This window comes from Sphaeramia orbicularis, chromosome 21 (assembly GCF_902148855.1).
Source record: "Sphaeramia orbicularis chromosome 21, fSphaOr1.1, whole genome shotgun sequence".
NCBI classification, from domain to species: Eukaryota; Metazoa; Chordata; class Actinopteri; order Kurtiformes; family Apogonidae; genus Sphaeramia; species Sphaeramia orbicularis.
In genome coordinates, this window is record NC_043977.1 from 10,884,172 (window position 1) to 10,911,553 (window position 27,382).

At 43.0% G+C, this 27,382-nt stretch overlaps 1 protein-coding gene across 1 annotated transcript in view; it reads left to right on the top strand.

Annotated features, from left to right (window-relative positions):
* LOC115412831 (titin-like) overlaps positions 1-27,382 on the top strand; it is a 237,885-nt gene that overhangs the window by 125,653 nt on the left and 84,850 nt on the right. The window contains 38 exon segments of the mRNA XM_030125488.1: positions 395-661; positions 750-1,016; positions 1,202-1,465; positions 3,171-3,310; positions 3,481-3,607; positions 3,771-4,037; positions 5,348-5,614; positions 6,493-6,759; positions 7,534-7,673; positions 7,827-7,953; positions 9,656-9,798; positions 12,983-13,106; positions 13,882-14,148; positions 14,221-14,318; positions 14,402-14,570; positions 14,801-15,070; positions 15,562-15,828; positions 16,408-16,686; positions 17,638-18,046; positions 19,095-19,219; positions 19,326-19,592; positions 19,764-20,033; positions 20,273-20,572; positions 20,857-21,159; positions 21,245-21,432; positions 21,625-21,739; positions 21,817-22,104; positions 22,188-22,339; positions 22,801-22,948; positions 23,077-23,376; positions 24,212-24,499; positions 24,713-25,009; positions 25,213-25,515; positions 25,713-26,012; positions 26,111-26,410; positions 26,495-26,600; positions 26,773-26,969; positions 27,055-27,360. Coding sequence (XP_029981348.1) covers positions 395-661; positions 750-1,016; positions 1,202-1,465; positions 3,171-3,310; positions 3,481-3,607; positions 3,771-4,037; positions 5,348-5,614; positions 6,493-6,759; positions 7,534-7,673; positions 7,827-7,953; positions 9,656-9,798; positions 12,983-13,106; positions 13,882-14,148; positions 14,221-14,318; positions 14,402-14,570; positions 14,801-15,070; positions 15,562-15,828; positions 16,408-16,686; positions 17,638-18,046; positions 19,095-19,219; positions 19,326-19,592; positions 19,764-20,033; positions 20,273-20,572; positions 20,857-21,159; positions 21,245-21,432; positions 21,625-21,739; positions 21,817-22,104; positions 22,188-22,339; positions 22,801-22,948; positions 23,077-23,376; positions 24,212-24,499; positions 24,713-25,009; positions 25,213-25,515; positions 25,713-26,012; positions 26,111-26,410; positions 26,495-26,600; positions 26,773-26,969; positions 27,055-27,360 — 8,712 coding nt within the window.

Below are 27,382 nucleotides of genomic sequence, written 5' to 3' on the forward strand. Positions count from 1 at the left end.
AGAGAGGACAGAGACACAAGAAATCTAAATAAACCCAATGACAGATGAAGGCAGATGAAAAAGAACAGAAAAAATACAATAAAATAAAATAAAGGTCTGTAGAAAGTTTTAATCACGTGAAAATGAACATGAACAGGTTTGAACTCGTCTGGACTTCATCAGTGAATGTGTTGGATCTTTATAAACTGACACTGTTAGTGTTATGTCCATGATGTTGGTGTTGTTCTCATTGTCGTTGTAGTTCTTGTTGTTGTCCTTGTACTCTTGTTTTCATTGCTCTCATTGTGGTTCTCGTCATCGTTGTGTTCTCATTGTTATTTTCGTGATGTTCTCGTTGTTGTTCTTGTTGTGGTTCTAGTTGACATTGTTGCACCTGTGTTGCCTTATAATCCAGAGATCCAAATGGACTTTGTGGTCCCGCTGAAGGACGTTTCAGTGCCTGAAAAGAAACAGGCCAAGTTCGAGTGCATCATCACCAAGGACGTGTCAAAGGTCATGTGGTACCGAGGCGCGGATATTATCACCCCGGACCAAAAGTATGACATCATTGATGACGGAAAGAAACACATGTTGATCATAAACTGCTGTGAGTTCGACGACGAGGACGAATATACGATTGAGGTTTTGGGTAAAAGGTCGACAGCGCGACTGTCGGTGGAGGGTAAGTGTGTGAGAACCTCAGGTCTTTGACTCATTCAGTTGTTTGTTTCCTCTCTCATGTGGGACTAACTACATGAATACACCTATAGGTATCAGGCTCAAATTTATGTCACCAATAAAGGACCAAACAGTGAAGGAAGGCAAAACGGCTCGCTTTGAGCTGGAGCTTTCCCACGACAACATCCCGGTCACCTGGTACAGAAACGATGCCAAAATCCACCCGAGCAGAACAGTGATCACGCATGTGGATGGAAAGAAACATGTTCTAGAAATAAAGGAAGTCACTCTGGATGATACGTGTCAAATTAAGGCCGAGGCCAAAGGGATCCCGACCATGGCCAACCTGACGGTCATAGGTAAACCCTCATCCAGTCTCTCCACCCCTTTTCCTCCACAGCTCCACCCATCCTTTTCCATGTGGTCATGTGTGTGTCTGTCAGACTTTGGTTTGTTTTTGTGTTCATTTGTGTGTCCATCATCCATTTGTCTGGTTCCATAAAAGTGTTGATCTCCTGTCGTCAACCCTACATTTCCCTTCCAGAGGGCGACGCGTACTTCACCGTTAAACTGCAGGACTACACAGCCGTGGAGAAGGACCAGGTGGTCTTAGACTGTGAACTGAACAAAGATGTTGAAGTCCTTTGGTATCACAACGAGACCGAGGTCAAAGCCTCCAAAACGGTGAGCGTTAAGGCCGAGGCCAAACGCAGAACCCTGGTCATTAAGAAAGTGGGAGACAAAGACAAAGGACAGTACGTATGTGACTGTGGGACGGACAAGACGACGGCTGTGCTGCACATCGAAGGTAAAACCCTCATCTTCCACCTGTTCCCAGCTGCCCCGACTCCTAACTTCACCCATTTAGTAGTGTTTACACCTGAAGCATCGCCCTCATCCCGTCATGACAACCGATGTCTCAGCCATTTGTGTGCGGTGTTTCATCTTTATGGTGGGAACATCTGGACCAGGTCTGAAGGCCTGGCAGTGTTCTTCCACCCTAACTCATCTTGTCTGTTGTGGTTTGTGACTTAGTTTGTTCTTAACAACACTTCAGAGGCTCCTCCCTCTGAACATACAAACCCCTTCATTGGTTTTTAATGAACATCTACTGTGAAACCTGGAGGATCCAAAACCTCCATGAAGAACCACATGGTGTCTCAGATCTGAAGACTGATTACAGATTTATTAGAGTGACAGAACTCTGCACATCCTTAAAAACCCTCCACAAGTGTTTAATTTAATAAATAAATTTGTCTGAGTGTTATAAAACCATCACACGAACCAGGATCATGGAACCAATGACCTCAGTCATACATGTAGTATTTTATTCATTTTTGCGCCTTCATCTAATCCTATCTTGACTTTTGGTTGTGTTCTTCTGTGTTGTTCTTCGGTTGATATGAAAAGGCCACATCAGTGTTGATATTAAATTTATCTCATACTAAGATTTACAGATTCAGTGTAAACGGACTGTTCATCCAGGATTTAATCTAAACTGGTACGAACGATATTTTATGCATTGACCTGTTCGTTAATGTTCTCCTATTTACCAAGTTCTAAAGCTAAGAACTGAAGAACCACAAGGACTAAATTAATCAATGACCCCTCATTTAAAGGGAATAACCTCTAATTTCAGAACATTTCCTTTTTTAATATGTGGATAATATCCAACCTGAATTACATCCACTAGTCCCATTAATATCCATCATTATCAGGGGGTTCTGTCATTAATTCTGTTTTGTTGTTCAGGAAAACTGTAAAAAAAAAAAAACTTAGAAACTCAACTGTGAAGAATCTAATATTTAAAACAAGGTATAACATGAATATATTGACTAAAGCTGTAGAAACTTTATTGTATTTAATAAAAAGGATGCGTGGATCAGTGTAAATGAAGGGTTAAATATTTCAGTCACTGCTGTGAATCTGTTTCACACCTGAACGTCTGAAACCAAGGTTGATTTCCTGTCGTCTTCATCTACTCGACTGACATCAACATGTTGATCATTTCCCTCATTTTTAACTGTTTCTATCTTCTACTAATTCTTTTGTTTCTGTTGACAATAGCTTTATTTAACATCCCGTGATTGGTCAGAAAGTCCAGACTCTGTACATGAACCACATGAACCGGACCGAGACCACCTCTGTAGGTCAGACCTAAGACCAGTTGTTGGGTCTGGATCAGGGTCTGGGGGAGGTTTAAGACCTGAACACTTGATTCAGACAAAACTGTAAAGTCTCAAGGTCTGGATCCAATTCAGTCCATTCAGCTCCAACAAACTAAAAACTGCAACGAGACCAGGTTTAGGTCCCATCACGTCCACGTTTGTAGATCTGCCTCAGGTTTCCCTTCCAACACTGAGAACCATGTGGTTTCTTTAGTTCACAGCTCAGTGAAGGAGGGTTTATTAGCTGTGTTGTGTTGGTTGTATTCATGACCTGTTTGTGTTCATGTTTTGTGAGTTTGTTGGTTCGTGTCCAGTAAGAGTTCTGTTCGTTCTCTTAAACATCAGCTCGTCACATCAAGGTTCTTCGTCCTCTGTACGGCGTTGAGGTGTTCACTGGGGAAACGGCTCGATTTGAGGTCGAGCTCAGTGAGGACGACGTCCACAGCCAGTGGAAACTGAATGGCGAAGTCCTCAGTCCGTCTGCTGTACGTGTCTTAAACCATCAGAGCTCAGGTTTTCTTTTACTTCAGCTCATTTTCATTTTGATCCCAAAGCGTTTCTGGGTAAAATCTGGATGAAAGTGAACTGAAGATGCTTTGTGAATCTTGTGATGTTTCTTTTTGCTGAAATGCTGAAGTTTGTCGGCCATCTTTAGGACGTTGAGATCATCGAGGACGGAGCCAAACACACTTTGGTTTTGTACAACTGCAAACTGCCTCAGACAGGCGAGGTGGCGTTTTCTGCCGCCAACGCCAGGTGTTCTGCCAACCTGAAAGTGAAGGGTGAGCGCCTCCTTCTACCAAAACCATGGTCCAGCTGGTTTTCTATCTGCTTCACTTCTTAAAACCTCTGCAGAAGCTGCAGATCTGTAGAATGTCGTAGGTTTCAGGTCTGTTACAGGTCCGATACGGGCTCCACGTTAACCCTTTGTGTCTGAACCAACAGAGATCCCAGTTTCATTCATTACGCCACTGAACGATGTCCACGTATACGAAAAGGACGAAGCAAAGTTTGAGTTGGAAATTTCTCGAGAGCCTAAAAGTTTCCGTTGGCTAAAGGGTCCTCAGGAGTTATCAAACGATGACAAGTTTGAGCTTCTGGTGGAAGGAAACAGACACAGTCTCATTATCAAATCGGCCAAATACGAAGATGAGGCCAAGTACATGTTTGAGGCTGAAGACAAGAGGACGTCTGGAAAACTGATCATCAAAGGTAACATCAGTCTGAGACCAGAAAGACAACCGGATTGTGTTTTCTGTGTTTGAGCTGTTCTCTGTAGAACTTTACATCACAGCTCAGTGAAGAGGTAATAATGAATCAGGACCATGAACGAGACTGAATCATCCATTTGAACCTGATTCTGGTGCAGGTACTAACAGGCTAATGCTGATATTAACCTGTTGGACTGAAGGACGAGGCTTCAGGTTCTGATCAGTCTGAGCTGTAATGTAAAGATCTGCTGGTGTTTCAGAAGCCTTTCAACTGACCACCAGGTGTGGTTGGATTTATTACTACGACGTTCAAGATGAACTGGACCAAATGGTGTTCCAGACTCATCAGACCTCATTGATAAAACAATCCCAGGTCAATTATGTTGAACTCCTCAGATTCAGGACAAATTCCCCTTTGACATAAATCTATTAAATGCAGATCAGTGAATCCAAAGACAATGAAAACACAGGACAGTTCTGAAATGATAAAAGAACCAACATGTTCAATAAATACTGAAAATAGTCTGGATTTATCTATAAGTTAAAGTTTATACATGTTTACAAAACAATAGAAAATAGCAGAGAATGAGAAAACTATTAAAAAACTACTTAAATGTTTTTCAGCGTTAAGCCAAATGGATTAAAAACACAAAACAGGATATTATTAAATAGGTTTGACATAAAACTTTGAATGAATATAGGTTCAAAGAAGTGACTTAACTGATAAAAGTGAATAAAAGTAGACAGAACAGGAAAATAAACATATATTAATATTAAACACATACAGAAAAGATCATTTAAGATGTTTCTATGTGACCATTTCATAAACTAAAGAACAAATGAATATTAATGATTCAGTTTTTGTTTTTATTGAGTTTTGATTCAGTTTAGTTTGAGTTAAAGTTACAACTGGATACTGTGTTTTACTGGAGTTTTTATGTTTGATAACTTTGTTGAACATCTGTTACAGTTATTACAACGTCATTCCTCATTTATGTTTTCAATTGGTTGAACGCTCAGATTATCAGTAAAATTGATTGTATGTTAATCTTTACTGATATAAATATTGGATGGTGCAGCCTGTAGGAGGCGATAGTACAACTGTAGACTGGATTAAACCCAACTAATCTGGTTTTATTGGTCAGTTATTAATTAAATAAAGGCTTTGGGAAATATTTACTCATTATCTATGGACAATTAAAGCACAGGAAACACAATTGTTGATGCAGAATGAGCGTGTTTGTGTTAGATTGGACTCAGGTCAGGTGGTTTTTGTCCTTAACGTCAGAGTTCCGTCCCTGTCTCTGTCAGGTATTCGTCTTGAGTTTATCAAACCCATTAAAGATGTGACAGTGAAGGAGCGTGAGACGGCCGAGTTCAGTGTTGAACTGTCTCATGATAAGATCCCAGTGGTTTGGTACAAAAATGACGTGCGCCTCCATCCCAGTAAAGTCGTCCACATGTTGGAGGATGGACGAGTCCACACGCTGGCCTTTAAGGAGGTGACGCTGGACGACACATCCATGATCAAAGTGGAGGCGATGGGGAAGACGTCAGCGGCCATGCTCACGGTGCTAGGTGAGTCTAACTGACTAGCAGTCTGTCTACCGGTCCAACACTCCATTTGTCCAATAGTACATTAGTCCATCAGTCCAACATTCCATTAGTCCAACAGTTCAACATTCCATTAGTCCAACAGTTCATTAGTTGAACAGTCCATCTGTCCACCTGTCCAACAGTCCAACTCTCCATTAGGCTACCTGTCCAACAGTCCATTAGTCCAACAGTCCACCTGTCCAACAGTCCAACTCTCCATTAGGCTACCTGTCCAACAGTCCATTAGTCCAACACTCCATCTGTCCAACAGTCCAACACTCCATTATTCCAACAGTCCAACACTCCATTATTCCATCTGTCCAACAGTCCATTGGTTCAACAGTCCATCTGTCCACCTGTCAAACAGTCCATTAGTCCCACAATTCATTAGTCCAACAGTCCATCTGTCCCCCTGTCCAACAGTCCAACACTCCATTAGTCCACCTGTCCAACAGTCCATTGGTTCTACCGTCTATTAGTCCAACAGTCCACTGGTCCCACAGTTCATTAGTCCAACAGTCCATTAGTCCAACAGTCCATCTGTCCCCCTTTCCAACAGTCCAGCATTCCATTAGTCCACCTTTCCAACAGTCCATTGGTTCTACCGTCCATTAGTCCAACAGTCCATTAGTCCATATAAGCAAGAAAAAGTGAAACATCTTTTTAATTTCAGTTTTTCACTTTTTCCGTCATGTAATCAATCATCTATTAGTTTTCACATCACACATGAATTTCACATCTACAGTAAAAACAGTCACATCTCATTCCACATTTGAAATCCCACATTTTGATCATAGTATTAGATCATGTTGTGTGGTCATCCAGGTTGTTGAAGGTGCTGTTCCTGTGTCTTCCTGCAGAGGGAGACCTGTACTTCACAGCCAAGCTTCAGAACTACACCGCCGTGGAGAAGGATGAGGTGGTTCTGTCCTGTGAACTGAGCAAACCCTCTGGCGATGTCCGCTGGTTCAAAGACGGTAACGAAATCTATCCCTCCAAGAATGTTCTTGTCCAATCAGACGGCAGGAAGCGCACTCTGGTCATCAAGAGGACGGCGAAGGGCGACATGGGATCTTATACCTGCGACTGTGGCACCGACAAAACCACAGCTGACCTGAACATTGAAGGTAAACATACCTCGATCCACGACCAGGCTCCTCCCCATCCACACCTTGATCAGGACTGCAGATCAGGCCCCGCCCACCACGGAAACAGAAGCCCTGCCCACCTGAATCTGATTGTTTTCTGTTGTGACATGCTGTTCATAATGAGAATCCAACTCTGTAGATGAAACTGGAGGATGATGAACATATGAAAACATACATGAATCTATCAAATTTATTCATATAGTGTCACATCATAGCTGACGTTATCTGATGACACCTAAATCACGCATGAAGAAAGTCAAAGTTAAATCATACATGGAGAAAGTCAGACAAATCATACATGAAGAAAGTCAGAGTTAAATCGTACATGAAGGAAGTCAGAGTTAAATCATACATGGAGAAAGTCAGAGTTAAATAGTACATGAAGGAAGTCAGAGTTAAATCATACATGAAGATAGACAGAGTCTGTCATGGTTAAACCTGAATGGAGGGAACCAGTGAGGTTCTGATTTCAGTTTTATGAAGGTCGTGTCAGGACTAGAGTCTTCAGAGTCGGTTTTCGTCTGGACAGTTATTTTTTCTGCTTTTGCATAAACTGTAAGTCACTCTGAATGAGTGACAGCTCATCTGTCGTCTGCACTGTTCTGTTTATCTGTTGTTTTTTTGTTGGAGAATCTCTGCTGTTTGTTGTTTGTCTTCAGTGTCAGCTCCAGATTCTCTTGTTTGTTTGTTTGTCTGTCAGTCCCATGGTGGTTGTCTGCGTCTGTTTCTGAATAACTTGTGTTGCGTCTGCAGAGCGTGACATTAAGGTGGTGCGTCCACTGTTCAGCGTGGAGGTCACCGAGACCGAGACGGCCAAATTTGAGACAGAGATTTCAGAGGAGGATCTTCATGCCACCTGGAAACTGAAGGGAGAGACTCTGCATCCATCTGCTGTAAGAACAAGACCAGAACCCACCACTGATCTGATCCCAGAAGAATCAGAACAGTTTGAAGTATCAAAATACTTAGAAGATCCAATGAGCAAACATAAAAACCAGGTGGAGATGATGGGTCAGTTCCAGTTAAAAGGTGTGTGTTTGTTCCAGGACGTGGAGATCAAACAGGAAGGAACCCGACACACATTGATCCTCTTTAACTGTCGTAAAGACATGGCAGGAACCGTCGACTTCTCTGCAGCCAACGCCAAGTCGTCAGCTCACCTCAGGGTCAAAGGTGACTCAAATCACACTCTGTGGGCGGATTTATTCCACAGGTTCCACATGAAAATGTCACGTTTTGCAGCTGGCGCGTTAATTTATATCAAATCCAACTTAATTTATTTAACGTTTTCTCCTCATCGCGGTCGGTCAACTGATGCTCTTTTTAATCTTTGTCTTTGATTATTTCCGTGGCTTTGTTGTTTTATTAGTTTTGTTATGTTTTAATTTCCAGGTAAAACAGTCGATCCTCATTTAACAAAAACACATGATGTGCATTTAATTTGGGGAAAGTGGTAAGTTTTACATTGTCTTAGAAAACATCTTTGATGTTAGTACACCGGAGTCTTTATCCTTTATCTTTTACAGGTAAATAATAAGTCACAGCTGAGGTCAATGACATGAATTCAATTGTGATTCAACTCCAGCCATCTGTAAAATCATAAACTCAGTTCAAGTTGTTTCAGATACTTTTTAAAGTTTCAACTTTGGAATTGATTTGTGTTTGTCTAAATTCTTAGAAGGAAAACTTATGCGAATTTGTTTTTTTCATACAGCTATAATAAATCTAATCTGAGCTTTAAAAAATATTAATATTTAACAGAAACAGATTCATGGATCTGAGGAGTTTTACCCAATGTTGTCAGCAGGAAGGATACGTATATGTTAAAGATTTACGCCCATCAGAACCAGATGTTTAATGTTATATAAATGTTAAACATATAGATAACATATAGATAGAGACACATTTCCAGGAAGTGAGTTTGTTCAGCAGCTAAAAATGAAAATTTGTTGAAAAGTTTTCGCAAAAAAATCTTCATCCAACAGTTTTAAAGCTGTGAAATGTAATATTTAGCCAAATGGAGGGAGGTTCTACTTTACGACCCTCGGATTCATTCAGTAACAACCTGAAAAGGTTTCATCAGATCCAAAATAAAACTAGAACTAAAACCAAAACTAGTTAATTCATGAAACTAAAACAAACTGAAGCCGTGGGTTCTTCAGACTGCTGGCGTCCTTTTCTGATGGAGGTTTTGTGGTGTTGTGGCGTTGGTGCCTGCGATGTGTTGCAGATAAACAGCCGATTAAATAACCATCCATGTGAGCTGATCTGCTGTCAGCACTGCCAGGCCTCCTTCAGCGGGCAGTTAAAGGACGTTAATTCAGGCATGTGAGGCAGGTCGCTGTAAATACTTGTTAATCCAAACTGACACCAAAACTTCCATGGTGCTGTGGTGTCACGGTGAGGCCGGTCCGGCGTGACGCTAGCCCCCAGTGCCGCTCAGTAACGTTGGGTAACTCCACTTCACATTCAGCTTTTCCAGGAAAATATGCAGGCACTTTTTGATTGACAGGAGCAGATTGGGACCCCTGAGGTGGGCCGATGGCCAATCAGGCCTCTCGGTTATTTTAGAAGCCACATGCCTTATGTAGAGGCGGCGGGGGTGATTGGCAGGGGGCAGGACGCGACCCCGGCCCTCACTGGTTCCTTCTGGCCTTATACATCTGACAGCAGGTCGTATGCTAATGAGCGAAACCCCCCAATGCCAAGTCCCACCGGGCTGCGTTCAGTTGTCCTGGGGGCTTCAGCGGCCTGCCTTCAGTCAACCACACCATGCGGACTAGCCTCTGAGGATTAGCCGCTTTCTCTGGGATTTCTTTTGGATTGTGAACATTTTGGGGAGGGGGGCTAACCATGTCTTCTCCCCAATCCAAAGCCCGGGTGATCGGCCTGAAGCGTCCCCTGAAGGATGTAACCGTGACCGCCGGGGAAACCGCCACCTTTGAGTGTGAGCTGTCCTTCGAGGGCATCGTCGTCGAGTGGTTCCTGGGGGGTAAAAAGCTGGAACCGAGCGACAGAGTAAGTTCACCACACCTCAGCACACGGTTCAGTCTTCATATAAGGCCTTGGTACTGCCTGCGCCCGGTAGGAATCCAGCAGAGCATTCGATCCTAGTTTTGAGATAACACTGGAGGGGAGGCTTTTCTGCCCTGCAAGCGTTTTCTCTGGGTTATTTTTAACAGCTGCAGGAGGCAGGTGGCAACAGGAGCTATTTGACAGCTTGGCTTTAAAATCACAGCTAAAGTGAAGGAAAGAGTCAAGAAACCAGGTTGGAGTCGGGCCTGGAACCGGTCCAGTCATCAGGCAGGATTAGTTTGATTATCGGCTGAAACCAGAGCAGCTCCCAACAAAACATGAGCCACGTGTTTGGTTTTACAGCTCATTTTCACTGCATGTTACACAACTCATGTAAAGACACAAAACAAAAAAAGAACCTGATGAACACAAGTCAGGGATGGGTTAATGGGTCTGAGCCGTTCTGCAGTAGAACCAGGTAGAACTGGTGTGGTCATTGTTAGATCAGAGGTTATTTATGATGCAACCACTAAAACTAAGAAGTGATCACAACAAAAACAATTATACATGATGGAAAAGTTCATGGAAAGGACAAACACAAGCATTTAAAGTTTAATTCTGGATGAATCCTCATGTTTAGATCAAATAAAGACCATTCAAAACCAAATATTACTGAAGTATGAAGTGTTTTATCTGTTAAAACAGTTCAGTTCAGGTTATAAAATAAAGGTTTGTCTGTTTTTCACATGTAGATCCTGATAAACCTCCTCTGTTTATCAGCTTCAACAGCTTTAACCACAAACTGAGGTGAAAACAGGCTGTAGTTCTGGTTCTGGTCCTGAATCCAGTACAGTCTGACCACTGTAGGACTGGATTCATTACAGACTGAAACCAGACGACGTCCAACAGAAACATGAGCTGCTGTGGTTGTTGTGTAAATCATTTTCCTTCATGTTACCCAATCAAAAAACAAGAACAAACCAGTAAAAACCTGAGATTCACACAAACACAAGGATTCATTCAATGGTTTCATCAGTTATTTTATAAAGTGTTTACGACTGTTTATGTAAAGACAAATATTAAAGATAGAGTCACTTAAAACAGATTAATTGGACTAAAATGCTACTGTACAGACCAGAAAACATCAGGCTGAACAAGAGTTTAAAAATCCAGTTTAGAGAGCTTTTAATCCTGGTTTAATCCTGGTTTAATCCTCGATACTAATGCAAAGTTTATCAAGTGACAGATATTAAAAAAACTTTAAAAAGATGCATATTTTTCAGCTTTTGGTGTTAAAAACACAATTTAAACCTTAATATTCAGGCTTTAGTTAATCTGAGTTTAATCCTTAAATTCAAATGTTTAGGAGTAAAATCTGTAAAATAGTTTTACTGAAGTGAAATGTAGACACTAAAAAACATACCATTTCATTATGAAATGTTAGAATTTTAATCTAAATATTGATCAAATATTCCGTGTTTCATGAGTTAAATCAGTGAATCCATTTAAACTAAAAACAGGTTTAATACAAGTTATGAAATAAAAGCTTTAAATATGAAAGATGATTATTATAAATAAATGGGAAATAGTTGTAATGAATCAAATGTATGAAGTAACTCACTTTAATCCAGGTTCAATCTGGGTTTAATCCTAAATCTTAATCAGATGTGTAGATTCTTGTTTTTCACACTTTCAGAATCAGATGATCATTTGAAACCAACGTCACGTTTCCTTTGATTCTTCTGCAAAAACATGAAAATAAAGTTTGTGAAGTGAATCCAGTGTGAAGGAGGTGATAAGGAGGCGTGGTTTGAATCACGTACAGTTGGTGAATGTGTTGTAAAAGCAGCCGTCAGGTGTCAAAGGTCAGCTGGTTTAAATTGGGGGAAGAAGGAAAGCAGCTGCCGGCGTCTGTTTGCACTGTCACATCAGCTGACCCACGCTGGATTTACTGCACGCCACAACCCAAAAATTCACTCTCTTTTCAACTCTGCAACCTTTAAACCTTACAGACAAAGCTTGGGGATGTAAAACCCAACCACAGCTGATTAGTGAGCGTGTAATAAATCTAAAACCTGTCAGATAGTTTTCAGGGACAGTAGAGACCACTGACAGCTCAGGATTTGTCACATGCAGTGAACTGTTGAACCTGAAAGTCTGTACTCAGAGCAGATAAAAGCTGAATTTACTGGTATTTCAGATGGATATAACTCTAATACTTGAGCCTTAAGCAGAATGCATATCTTTAAGTACATAAACCTAAATACTCATACTGACTGTTGAACCTGACAGGGAGCACTGAGGGCAGTGAAAACCTTTATGAATCACAATTTTTCTGACAGAAACCAGCCTTAGGACACTGATGAACCTGACAGACATAATTGAGGGAAGTTTAAACCCTTTAATTACCTCTGCCAGGAGGTATTGTGATCACTTTGCTTTGTGTGTTTGTTTGTTTGTTTGTTTGTTTGTTAGCAACTTTACGGGAAAACTATTCCAACCATCTTTACCTAATTTTACCCACAGATAGGCCTAGGCCCTGGGACAAACCCATTAAATGTTGGGCCAAGTAGGCCAAAGTTCAAGGTCACAGTAAGGTCACAAAATCTCAAATTTTCCTATCTCTGATCATTGAGCAATTTTCAAAAATTCATAAAAAAAATTCAAAATGACTCCGAGTAGCCTCCAATTTGATACACCTGTAGCTTATAACAATATTTTGTTACCTTATGTTTTTGCAAGGGTTTGTTTGTTGGTTTGTTGGTTAGTTAGCAAGATAACACAAAAAGTTATGGACGCATTTTCATGAAATTTTCAGGAAATGTTGATACTGGCACAAGGAACAAATGATAAAATTTTGGTGGTAATCGGGGTGGGGGGTGGGGGTGGGGGGCGATCTGCCTTGGCGGAGGTCTGCGCTCTCCGAATGCTTTTCTAGTTCATGATGTTTTACACCATCAGACCTAGTTAAGGGTTCATTCACAATTATTTAACCATGCAGACACTATTGAGGCCAGAATGTCAAGAATTTTTGTTTTCATAAACCTCCCTCTCAATGTTTCACACCTGACAAACACATTTCAGGGCAGTTAAACCTCAGACCTGAGTTTTAGTCCAAATTAAATCTTGTCCAGTGTTTTAAATGACCAGGACATGGGGCAGATTAACCATTTTGTTTACGTGACAGGTGGTGCTGAAGGTGGAAGGTAAAATCCACAGCCTGACTCTGCGTAACGTCCAGATGGATGAAGCCGGACAAGTCAAACTGGTCGCCAAAGACTTCCAGACCGAGGCCAACCTCACCGTCAAAGGTAAGACTCTACTGGACCCAGTGGATCTACTGGCACCACAGGATCTACTGGATCCTCTGTACGCCAACACGCTGGTCAGTGTCTCATACTGGACACAGATGATGGATTTTGCCTCCTCCATCCAAACTCTAGGAGAAAATACAATGAGTCTAATTCTGTGAAGTTTTTATTTGCATAAATTTGTGGTTAATGATATGTTTGTGTGATGTGACAGATTAGACCATTTCTATCACTGCTTCATCAAACCTAATATGTTACAGTTAAAACCAGTCAATAAACCTTCTGGAGTTTTCCAGTTACAGAAAAAAACTGTTTAAAGAGTTAAACAAGTGACATAAACAGTGAAGAGTATGAGTATTACTTAATGTTCATCAACTGTTTGGTTTAGTTTTGTGTTTTCAAGCTCTTTTTAGTTCATTTAAAAGTTCAACCGTTGATTTTTGTCTCTAATTTTGACCTTTTATTCAGTAGCTTTGATCTTTGAATCTTACATTTAACTCTTTTTCATCATCCCTGGTAATTATTTCGTCGAACAGTGCTTTTGTGTTTTATGTTCAACACTGAGCGTTCCATCCATATTATTGGTATTAACAGCAGTGAATGGCTGAGAAAGAACAGTAATTCTTCAGACACACAAAAGTTGATATTGAAGCTTTACTGGAATATTTACACTGTAGATGAATGAGTCATTAGAGTTTGGATTAACTCTAAAACATGACGTAAACTAAACACACCTGTACCTTCCCAGTCTAAACACAGTGTTTTTGATGTTCAGAGCCGCCGGTGGAGTTCACCAAACCTCTGGAGGACCAGACAGTGGAGGAGGAAGCCACCGCTACGCTGGAGTGTGAAGTGTCCAGAGAAAACGCAGAAGTTCAGTGGTTCAGAGACGAACAGGAAATCCGCAAAACCAAGAAGTACGAGATGGTGGTGGACGGACGTAAGAGGACGCTGCTCATCCACGACTGCACCCTGGAGGACTCCAGGACCTATACCTGCGACGCCAAGCAATTCAAGACATCCTGCTTCCTCAACGTAGAGCGTGAGTACAACCTAAAGTTTAAAGGTCAACACTCAAATGGACGTTAGAATAAGGTGGTGTTTGTGTTCTCAGCTCCACATGTCCAGTTCTCAAAGCCACTCCATGATGTCGAGGTCAAAGAGAAGGAATCTGCCAGGTTCGAATGTGAAGTCTCCAGAGAAGACGTCAAAGTGAGGCCTCGTACCTTCACTTGCACGTTCCATCACTGTTGTCCAGTGTCCTGGTCTCTGACCATCTGTTTTCGTCGTTGTAGGTCCGATGGTTCAAGGATGGAAGTGAAATCCGAAAGGGGAAGAAATATGAAATTATTGCACAAGGTCGCCAACACATCCTCATCATCCACAAATCAGTGTTTGATGATGAGGCCGAGTACGAATGTGACGCCAAGACCTCCAAGTCCTCCGGCATGCTCACTGTCGTCGGTAGGAAAATTCACATCTGCAATCGGGACTCCAAGTCCAACTGGACTGGCTTTGTTCTGGAAAACGTTTTGTCCCTTGGATGAGAGATGACACGTTTTCAAGAACAAAACCAGTCCAGATGGATGTGGACGGTGTTGTCCCCTGAACTGTCCTCATCCCAGGTGTGGTCATCTGTCTCATGTTCTGATACTGAGTCCTGTTGGTTCTGTGGTTCTTCTGTGGTTCTGCAGAGGAGGAGGCCCGGTTCACCAAGAACCTGTCCAACGTGGAGGGAACAGAGACGGACAGTGTCAAACTGATCTGTGAAGTGTCCAAACCAAGCGCAGATGTGACCTGGTTCAAGGGAGACCAGGAGCTGCCGGAGGGCGGCCGGTACGAGCAGATTGTGGACGGTAAGAGGAGGATCCTCCTGATCCAGGACCTGAAGATGGCCGATGCCGGCGAGTACAACTGCAGACTGAGTCCCAGTATCAAGACCAGCGGAAACTTGAAGATTAATGGTACGTTTGTCAGGGATTAGACTAGGGCTGAAAGATATATCGTTATCGTATCGATATCTAGATATGAACATTCAAGATATTAATATCGAAAAAGCAATGATATAAACAATATAGATTTCCCCCACACTCGCCCTGCATGTACAGCTCTGGAAGTCACAATAAATTTCATTTATTCGTACTTTATGTTGATGTTGATGACTGGCAGTGAGCTCTTATAAATAAAACTGAACTTTCCACATTCTTTTGTATTATGATGTTTGTGTTTTTCTGAAAAATGCTTGGTTTTCACCAAACCCGTAGTCATATTGTATCATTTCGATATCGAGATATCTGGCATGAATATTGAGATATGAAATTTTGTCCATATTGTTCAGCCCTAGATTAGACTCAGGGTCATAGATCAGGTAGAACTCCCGTTCACAGACAAACAAACAAATCCAAACTCCTAACATCCACTTTGACCTCTGACCCCGGGTGTTGGTGTTTTACAGAACTGGCTGCTGAATTCATCTCCAGACCTCAGAGTCAGGAGGCGGTGGAGGGTCAGAAGGCGGAGTTTACCTGCTCCGTCTCCAAGGAAACCTATGACGTCAAATGGCTGAAGGACGACAAGGAGCTGCAGGAAGGAGACAAGTATCACATGATCAGCGACGGAAAGAGACGGACACTGGTCATCAAGAGCTGCGAGTTGAAGGATGAGGGCGGATACGTGGTGATGATTGGACCAACCAGAGCCAGCGCCGACCTGACAGTGCTCGGTAAGCCCTGCCCACTGACACACCCACTTTGCTACCAGAAAAACACTAGAAACGGATTTAAACATCTGTAGAGTTCAGTTTGTCCGTTTGGATCCTACATTTGACTCTTGTCATCACTGGTTTGGTTTGGTTTTGTGTATTTTTGTGTCTTTATCCTGGTTCTTGTATAAACATGAAGTTTTGATGTGAACAGATGAATAGATGCATCACATTGATGTTGGTCCTGATCCTGGTCCTGGTCATGGTCCTGGCCCTGGTTCCAGACATCATCATGTTCATGGTCCCGGTCCTGGTCTTGGTACCAATCATGGTCATGGTCATGGTCATAGTCATGGTGATGATCCTGGTCCCGGTCATGGTCCTGGTCCTGGTCCTGGTCCTGCTACTGGTCATGGTTTGGCCCTGGTACCAGGCATTGTCATTGTCCTGGTCCTGGTTCAGGTCCTTCTCCTGGTCCAGGTCAAGTGTTTGGTCCAGGTCCAGGTGCTGGTCCTTGTCCCGGTCATGGTCCTGGTCCTGGTCTCGGACCTGGTCCACTGTTCTGTCTTGGTTGTAACTGCCGTGGGTCTGTTTCCACAGAGAAGCTGAAGGTGGTGACTCCTCTGAAGGACACCGAGGCCATGGAAGGTCAGGAGGTGGTCCTGAACTGTGAGGTCAACTCCGAGGGAGCAAAGGCCAAGTGGCTGAAGGACGAAGAGACGCTGTTCGAAAGTGGAAAATATGTGATGGTCCAGAGAGATAACGTGTTCTCCCTGAGGATCCGAGATGCCCAGAAAGGAGACGGCGCCAACTACAGCATCAACCTGACCAATCAGAGAGGAGAACAGGCCAAGAGTGCCTGCAAGCTCACTGTCAAAGGTCAGACATGAAACCACACCCACCAGATACAGACATGACGTGGCGGTTTAACATTTAACCAATGAGCATGTTCCGATCAAATACAAGAAAATAAATCAGAAGAAAAGAATAAAACAAACAAAGCAGCAAAAATATGTTTGTATGTTTTTAAGTGATTGTATTGGACAACGGTGTTTACATGTTATCTCCGTGTCTCTGGCTCCTCCCACCTTCCAATGACCTGCACTTTAAAGGGTCACCTGGTCCATGTAAACCACCTGTAGGTGTGAATGTGACACTGATGGTTGTTGGTGCAGTTGTGACCCTCACCTGTACCTGATAGTGTCTAGGATAGGCTCCACCCCCCGCGACCTTCATGAGGACTAAGCAGAAAATGGACGGATTAATCCATTAAACTGTAAAATAATCAACAGATGAATGATGATTATTGTTTTCTAATACATTTAACTCATTTAAGATTTTTCCTGTAAATTAGTGTTTTTGTTGAACATACATTTTCCTTAGACTCAAAAACTCTTGAGTTTTTTTTTGTTTTTTCTTGATTTTGTATTATTTCTTCTCCCTCATTAAGCAACAGATGATTTAATCTGTATGAGTATTGTTTTCTAATACATTTAACTAACACAACATTTTTCCTGTAAATTACTGTTACTATTCTTTTTCGTCTTATTTCTTTCCAGTAGTTTTTTTTTTTCACGTATGTTTCAGAGAATATCCTGGAATTTCTAAAAAAAAAAATTCTGGGATTTTTTTACTTTCTTATTACCTCCATTCTAAGTTTTTCCTCCCTAGTTTTCCTCTTTCATGTCTGAAATATAAATTTTTACATCCAGTGTTGCAGATGTTTACTTACTTAGATAGCACCAAGAGGAATCTGATGTTGCAGAGACAGAGAACAGCAGTAGAACATTAGAACGTGTTGAATAACGCTGTGTTTGTTCTGTGGTTCAGAGGAGAGTCTTCGGATCGTGGTTCCTCTGGAGGACATCGACACCCAGGAGAAGAAGACGGTTAGTTTCTCCTGTAAAGTCAACCGAGCCAACGCCACCCTGAAGTGGATGAAGGCCGGCCAGGAGATCAGCTTCAACAAACGCGTCGTCTACAGAGTGGACAAAGAAAAACACACTCTGACCATCAAAGACTGCACATTGGCCGATGAGGGCGAGTACACTGCTATGGCCGGAGACGACAAGTCCACAGCCGAGCTCATCATCAGCGAAGCGCCCACCGACTTCTCCATGCAACTGAAGGACCAGACCATCACCGAGTTCGAGGACGCAGAGTTTACCTGCAAACTGACCAAAGAGAAGGCCGATGTCAAGTGGTACAGGAACGGACGTGAGATCAGGGAGGGGCCCAGGTAACCATGATGATGTAAAACCATATTTAACACCAGAGTGTGGTTAAAATCTGAAGGTTATTCTGTGGTTGAGCTTATTTAACTGGTATCGATAAATGCAAACACAGTCCAACTAGCTTAGCTTTATATCCAACTAAACTGCATAAATACTTCACCCACATCATGTTAGGTTTAGGGTCAGTAAAATGTTTATCAATAAATGTTAGAGGGTTTTAATTTTCCACCAAACTCATTTCAATATGCAGTGATTTTTACATCAGAATTAACCCATTCTGTCCATAGAACCAGTCTTCCAGAACGTATCTGTACATTCATTCATGCTCTAGTGATATTTCTTGAGGCATTTTAATTTCCTATACATCAATACAACCCTTACATCCCATATTTTAATATGTATGGAATAAGTCCATTAACTAAATAAAGAGCTAAAAAGTGAATGAAAAATTGTAAACATATTTTTCTAAATACATGTCATAAATGTATCCCTCAAATTTATAAATATAAAAAGATGCACAAGATCCTTTCAAGCCACAGAAAACTTATTTTAGTGTCTACATAACTGCATTTTTCAGATCCACTCATTTTTATTAACTAACACGTATTAAACTCAAATGTCCATTGTGTCCAACCAAAATGAATCAACGGTGACATTAAATCTATGTGACAAATACTAATGAACAAACAGATCTTTAATAAAATCGTGTTCATTTTCTAAAAGTGACACTGATGCACAAGAGAAGAAAAAAACTGGTATTCATCTGTTCAGCGCTCCATGTCAGACAGAGTTAACTGTTTATGGTTCAGTTTAGGGAAAATACTAGGAAAAGCTCACAAAAAGATGATTAGAAATTACTCATAATATACATAAATATTTCACACAAACCAACAGCCTTTTATCCATCCAACAAACCCACCCCTGAAGAACCAACCAACAGAATGAAGCAGCAGCTACAAAAACCACAACAGTGTCATGTTTATGACAAAACCTAAGTGGATACAGTTTATTTCTATATGAACATCATTTCTGTGAATCTGTTCATCTTCACAGATACAAATTTGAGAAAGACGGAAAGATGTGCACTCTGAGAATCAAAGAGTGCCGTCCTGACGATGAGTGTGAATACGCCTGTGGTGTGGACGAGAAGAGGTCCAGAGCCAGATTGTTCGTTGAAGGTGAGAGTCACTCACGTCTCAGTGTCAAGACACTCACATTGTCCTTCATGGACCTGTTCAGGTGTCTCAGTTCTTTACCACCCCTTGTCCCGGTTTTGTCCTGCAGAGACACCCGTGGAGATCATCAGACCACCTCAGGATGTGTTTGAACCTCCGGGCTCAGACGTGGTGTTTGAGGTGGAGCTGAATAAAGACAGAGTGGAGGTGAAGTGGCTAAGGAACAACATGACCGTCATCCAGGGAGACAAATACCAGATGATGAGCGAAGGTAAAGTCCACCGACTGCAGGTCTGTGAGATCCGACCCCGAGACCAGGGAGAGTACAGGATCATTGCCAAGGACAAAGACGCCAAGGCCAAGCTGGAGCTTGCAGGTACAAAACAAACACAGATGGAGGTTTAGCTGTGGCTGCATCAGTTTTAAGATCTGTTGGTTTACTGAGACTGGATATTATTACAGATTATTAATCTTATTCTGTGCCATTTTTGTCTAGTTTTATTGCCAAAACTGAGTTTGGTTAAATGTTTTTGTTGGTCTTTTCCAGCTGTGCCTCAGATAAAAACCACAGACCAGAGCTATGTGACCGATGCTGGGAAGCCAATCGTTATGGCGGTTCCTTACAGCGCCTACCCTAAGGCTGATGCTGACTGGCTCTACAACAACCTGAGTCTGCCCAAAGACAGCATCTACACATCAGCCGACCGCACCGAGTACCGCCTGAAGGACCCCAAGAAGGCTGACGAGGGGCGCTACAAGATCATCATCAAGAACAAACATGGACAAGGAGAAGCCTTCATCAACCTGGACGTCATTGGTGAGAGCATACTTCAAAACCATTCAAATCAGCCACAAATTGATTATTTGATCCATGATGAAGTTCAGCAACTCTTATTTATGTTTATGTATGCTTATGTTTTTATGTTTATTGTTTTTATGTTTCCTGCTGAAATGTCCCGTCTTACTTTGGTGTGAGTCAGTACATACTCTGTAAGGCTTTAATTTGTAAAATGAAAGTTGCCATTTTGTTGACACCCTCTTTACATCTGCCTCCAGACGTCCCTGGACCCGTGAAGAACCTGCAGGTGGTTGACACTGCTGACGGCGAGGTCAGCCTTGCATGGGAAGAGCCTGAGAACGATGGAGGCAGTAAAGTCATCGGCTATGTCGTGGAGAGACGCGATGTGAAGCGTAAGACGTGGACTCTGGCAACTGACCATGCAGAGAGTCCTGAGTACACGGTGACTGGACTCCACAAGGACGCCATGTACCTGTTCAGAGTCTGCGCCCGGAACCGGGTTGGTAGCGGACCTAATGTGGAGACCGACAAACCGGTTCAGGCCAAGAACAAGTTCGGTAAGAAGTGTTTGTTGATCCAGGTTGAACAGTAGAACTCATGGTCAAGTTTCGCAAAGATCCTTAAAATGTATGAAAAGGACCAAATTCTGTAATAAAATAAGAATAATGAAATGTTTCAACAGTCATCTCTGACATGAATTTACAAGCTCAAACTACTGTTGTAAATGTATTTATGAGGACATGTTTGTTTAAATGTTCCTGATCTTAGTTTGTGCCTGTTCAGATCTAAGCAGGTCAGGCTGTGTTTGTTGCTTTTCCCTGATGTTTCTCGTCTCCTGCAGACGTTCCTGATGCTCCTCTGAACGTCATTGTTGGAAACGTCACTAAATTCGGCTGCACGGTCTCCTGGGAGCCACCAGTGTCTGACGGAGGTTCTCCCATCACCTCCTACATCATTGAGCTTCGCGACAGGACCGCAGTGAAATGGTCACCAGTCCAGCTGACCAAACCTGACGAACTCAGCGCCATTGTCAACGACGTCATTGAGAACAAAGAGTACATCTTCAGAGTCAAAGCCGAGAACAAAGCCGGTGTCGGGAAACCCAGCGCCGCCTCACAGCCTGTCAAGATCATGGACCCCATCGGTACGTTGACTTACAGGATGCAGAACGTTTGACCTCTAGAAAGCCCCTTTTATCCTCTAATCATATGAAGCCATTTTCTTCACAGAGCGTCCAAGTCCTCCTCTGAATGTGGCCTATCAGGACCAGAACAAGAACTCAGTGCAGCTGACATGGGAGACTCCTCTGAGGAATGGAGGCAGCATGATCACCGGATATATCATCGAACGCTGTGAAGACGGAACCGACAAGTGGTTGCGCTGCAACGCCAGACTGTGTCCAGACCTCTTCTACAAAGTAATTCACAAATAAAAACTCCAATATGAAACTCAGTTAGGATCCATACAGGGGTAGGGGCTTGTTCATAAATGCCAGCATAAACAGTTTTAAGGGTTTGATAGAATTCAGTCCACTGCGGAAAAACACTCATTCAGACAATTTCGTGGTGTGACTGGATATAAAAACATATTTCATTTGTTTGACCTCCAGGTGTCTGGTCTCAAATTTGGAATGAAATACAACTACAGAGTGTTTGCTGAAAACGCCGCTGGTGTCTCTGACCCATCCAGCATCATCGGACCTCTGCTCGCCGATGACCCACACTGTGAGTCAGAAATATCCACATTTGTGTATTTGTCTGATAAGAACATGGCCCATAATACCTTTCTGTCACCACTTCAGTTGGTCCCACCTTTGACCTGAGTGCCTTCAAAGATGGCCTGGAGGTGATCGTCCCTCAACCGCTCACCATCAGAGTCCCCATCACTGGATACCCAACCCCCGTTGCTAAGTGGACCTTTGGAGAGAAGGAGCTGACTGCTGAGGATGAGCGCGTCACTGTGACTACCAAGTCCACATTTGTAGAACTGATCGTCCAGCCCAGTGTCCGCCCAGACAAAGGAACGTACACCCTGAAGCTGGAGAACGACGTCACATCTGTGTCCGGAGACATTGAAGTCAGCGTCATCGGTACGAACACGCAGACAGAAATAAAGCTTTTAGAAACGTTTTGAGTAGCTCACTTTAACTCGACTCTGCTTCCTGCTCTGCAGCGGCGCCCAGCGCTCCAAAGGATTTCAAGGTCCTGGAGGTAACCCGGCAACACGTCCACCTGAGCTGGGAGGCTCCAGATCACGACGGTGGAAGTCCTCTGACCGGGTACCAGGTGGAGAAACGAGATGTGTCCCGCAAGACCTGGGTGAAGGTAAGAAGACGTCAGCGTCCTCACACTCTTCTTGATTCTCCTGATATAGGTTTAAGCTAATTAACTGTATTTTATGATGTTTTTTATCTGGTTTTGCCAGGCTGTAAAAACGTATAAGATTATAAAGTAAATGGTACTTCTATCTTATTTCAGTTTCTTATTTTGGTAAAACTGTAACATGAATTCAAAATACTTTGTTCTAATATAGGGGCATTAATTTTAACCGGGTATGGACTCAATAATGATCATTTACTGTTAAGTTGGAATCAGTTGAAAATGACAATTTTGAAGCAAGAAGATGCTCCAATGATGAACTTGGGGTATGAAGAAAAAGCCTCTACTAATACCTCCTGTCAGTCACATCAGGACCCGGTCATGAGTCAGTGAGGATCGGTGTCCATCAACTGAAGATATGGGAATGACGTTAACATATGGGACATTTTGTTTATCTGCTCGCTCAGGTGATCACAGGAATCCAGGATCAGGAGTTTACCGTCACAGATGTGGTTGAAGGTAAAGAATATCTGTTCAGAGTCACCGCCTGCAACAAATGTGGACCAGGAGAACCAGCGTACATTGATGAACCTGTCAATGTATCATCTCCTGCCAGTGAGTCTATACAGCATAAATAAATCTAACAATCAGTCAATATCATTCAAAAACCGAGGGTGTTTAACGGTTTTATGAATACAAAACACTAAGCCCCACCCCTCTTCTTCTTATCCCCACCCCTCCAGCCGTCCCTGACCCTCCCGAGAACCTGAGGTGGAGGGACAAGTCAGCCAGCGGCATCTTCTTGACCTGGGAACCTCCAAAATACGACGGCGGCACTGGTATCCGTGGTTACAACGTGGAGCGTTGCCAGAGAGGAACTGATAAGTGGGAACCATGTGGCGACATGGTCCCTGAACTGAAGTGTCAGGTGACTGGTCTGACTGAGGGCCAATGGTACGCCTACAGAGTCCGAGCCCTGAACAGACTGGGCGCCAGCCGACCCTGCAAGGCCACCGATGAGATCCAGGCCGTTGATCCTAAAGGTAAGATGATGACGCACTGTTACCTGGATATTCTTTTTATTATGTCCTGTAATGTAGCAAAAAAAAGTACAAACAGCTTTTAAAAGTAGTTTACAATGAGGACAAACCAGGTACAAGTGCACATTTAGGAGCAGTTATTGAAGATTGGCTATAAAAAAAACGGCATCATTCGCCTAAGAGTAAAACAGTATGTGATAAATTATTTTATGAATGACAGAAATGATCCTAAATGTGAAGTCTGGGGTCACACCTATTGAATTCTGTTGGTTTTAATAGATTAATAGATGGAAAAATTCTGCCTCTGTATTATTTTGCTGATTTTACTGTAGAAAATAGTTTTTTGATCCATTAATATGCAATATAAGACAAAAAGGTTTGTTAAATTATTAAAACTATGGAAATGCATATTTGAGAGCAGTCATTGAATAGACTGCATAAGTTCAAGGTGTTGTGGCACTGAAGATTATATAAAGATAACTGTATCATCTCCATAAAAAGAAATTATCGTTTAACACATTGTCATAAAGAGCAGTCACATTTATGAAGAACAGCAGTTGTCCTGGTACAGAACCCTGAAGCACATCGGAGTTTTATCCATAACTGAATTTGCAGCTTATTTTATGTGGAGAATATCAGTGTTCACAGTATTTTTATTAAGTTTATTCTTTTTTAATCTAGGTGTATGTTTTATTTACAGATTAATAGAATAAATAATACATGGTAAATGAGACAAGTCCTACATTGTTTTTACATATGTAACTTTTTCATTTCCCAGTGTCCTCTGCTTCCTGTTGATTTTCCTCCGATCCTCTGTCATCCTTTTTTGTCGTTGCAGTGCCTCCAGAGATCCAGCTTGATGCCAAACTGTTGGCCGGTCTGACCGCCAAAGCTGGAAGCAAGATTGAGCTCCCGGCCGAGGTGACAGGAAAACCAGAGCCCAAAGTGAAATGGACCAAGGCCGACCTGGTCCTGAAACCCGATGACAGGGTCTCCATTGAAACCAAACCAGGATCCTCCACTGTCACCATCGCCAAAACCAAGAGAGATGACACCTCTACCTACATCATCGAAGCTACAAACAGCAGTGGTCGAGCCACAGCCACAGTCGACGTCAACATCCTTGGTCAGTCCAGAAAATGCTCGAAGTCTTGAACAGTTTTAGACGTTCAGTTTTCATTTTTTTTTAGTGTATATAGGTTGGCGAGTGCATAATTAGTTTTACTTTCAGGTTATTTAGATGAATAGATTACTTGAATTTTTTTAGTTTTGGGTGTCTGTGATAACCCCGGTTCCCTGGGTTCCTTGGGTGACTTAACCACTTGTATCTTGACCACAGATAAGCCTGGTCCTCCCGCTGCCTTTGACATCTCTGAGATCACTAATGAGTCCTGCTTCCTGGCCTGGAACCCGCCACGCGATGATGGTGGCTCCAAAGTCACAAACTACATCGTGGAGAGACGAGCGGTAGACAGCGAGATCTGGCATCGCCTCTCCTCCACCGTTAAACTGACCACGTACAAAGCCGTCGGCCTTGTCAAGTTCAAGGAGTACATCTTCAGAGTGTTTGCCGAAAACCAGTTTGGAATCGGTGCTCCAGCCGAACATCCATCCATCATCGCCAGATATCCATTCGGTAAGGTGGTCAAGGTTATGTTCATTATTATCTACCAACCACCGCCTGAAAAGACGTTAAATACTTTCTACAAATTCAGTTTGGATTTTCATCTTTTTCAAAACAATTTCCACATCTACCGCTTCCTTAAAGTACTTAAGCCTCCAACTATTGCATGACACTGTCAGATTAAAGATGATTAAACATCTTCGTTTTCTCCTCAGACACTCCTGGAGCTCCTTATAAACTGGAGGCGTCAGATATTGCCAAAGACTCTGTGACCCTGAACTGGTATGAGCCTGATGAAGATGGAGGAAGTCCTATCACTGGGTACTGGGTGGAGCGATATGAACCCGACCATGACAGGTGGATGAGGTGCAACAAGCTGCCAATCAAAGACACCAACTACAGAGTCAAAGGTCTTCCCACCAGGAAGAAGTACAAGTTCAGAGTCCTGGCTGAGAACCTGGCAGGAACTGGAAAACCCAGCAAGGAGACCGACCCGATACTTATCAAAGACCCGATTGGTAAGAACTCAACCTGATCTGAGTGATTATCAGAGACAGAGTACTGTCATAGAGTACAAGCATCTGTGTTTCATAATTTTATGGTGACGTAACAGAGAAAAGGTGAAAAGAACAAGACAAAAAAATAAAAGACAACAAAATAACATAAAACAAAGAAAATTACATAATATGACAAAACCGTCCTTCTCATCTGGCAGATCCTCCATGGGCTCCTGGTAAACCCACGGTGAAGGACGTGGCCAAGACCTCATGCTTCCTGATGTGGACCAAACCAGAACACGACGGTGGAGCCAAGATCGACAGCTATGTCATAGAAATGCTGAAGAGCGGCACCACGGACTGGATCCGTGTGGCCGAGGACATCGGCATGCTGGAGTACTTCTTGAAGGGGCTGATGGAGAAGCAGGAGTACTCATTCAGGGTGAGGGCAGTCAACATCGCCGGAGAGAGTGAACCGAGTGAGCCCAGTGACCCCATCCTCTGCAAGGAGAGACTAAGTAAGACTGATAAAAACATCAATACAAAAGTCTGAAAATCCAACAGTGTGTGGATGAGGCCATGTGCTGACTTGGTTCTGTTTAACTCCTCCCCTTAGACCCGCCCTCGGCTCCTCGCTGGTTGGAGGTTGTCAACATTAGCAGAAACAGTGCCGACCTGAAGTGGACGGTTCCCGAACGTGACGGAGGTGCCAAGATCACCAACTATGTGGTGGAGAAGCGTGATGTCAGGCGTAAAGGCTGGCAGGCAGTGGACACTACGGTGAAGGAGCTGAAATACACTGTGACGCCGCTGAATGAGGGATCACTGTACGTGTTCCGAGTCGCTGCTGAGAACTCAGTTGGTGTCGGACCGTTCTGCGAACTGGAGGACTCTGTGCTTGCCAAAGACACTTTCAGTAAGACTGCAAATGATTTTACCATCATAGCTGAGAAATAATGTGTCTGTGGATCCAGAGACATAAGATTTGTGTTTTCTATAGCTACTCCTGGACCGCCATATGCACTTGCTGTGAACGCTGTGACCAAAAGATACGTGGACCTGCAGTGGGAGGAGCCTAAAAACGACGGAGGACGACCAATCCAGAGGTAGAGACAGTTCTTTATTTTAAGATCAGAGGTGTTAAAATATCTATAATAATTCTTTGCTATTTAATTAAACAGAAGAGGAAATTGATAAAAACAAAGTGAACAAATCTCAGACATCATTAATGTTTCAGTGACCAATAGAATACAGATAAAGTTAATCTCCTGTCCTCAGGTACGTCATTGAGAAGAAGGAGAAGCTGGGAACCCGCTGGACCAAATGTGGAAAAACCTCTGGTCGTGACTGTAAGTACAGAGTGACAGACGTCATCGAGGGCACTGAAGTCCAGTTCCAGGTCAGCGCTGAGAACGAGGCCGGTACCGGACACCCCAGTGAACCCACCGAGATCCTTACCATTGAAGACCCCACCGGTGAGTCTGACCACACAAATGGCAATAACACACACAAACACCAGCAGTGGGAGTAGTTCTAAACCTGGTGTCTGCTCCTCTTCAGGGGTCCCATCTCCACCCATTGAGCTCCATGTCACTGGAGCCAGTCGTGACTTCCTGTCCATTGCCTGGAAGCCTCCGCAGCAGGATGGCGGCTGCCCCATCACCGGGTATCACATCGAGATGTGTGAGGCTGGCACCGAGAAGTGGATGAGGGTCAACTCTCGTCCTGTGAAGGAGCTGAAGTATCGCGTTGAGGAGGGCGTGATCCCTGAGAAGGAGTATATCCTGAGGGTCCGGGCCATCAACTCGGTCGGAGTGAGCGAACCATCCGACATTTCCGAAAATGTTTTTGCCAAAGATTCTGACTGTAAGGACGCCGCTTCTAATCT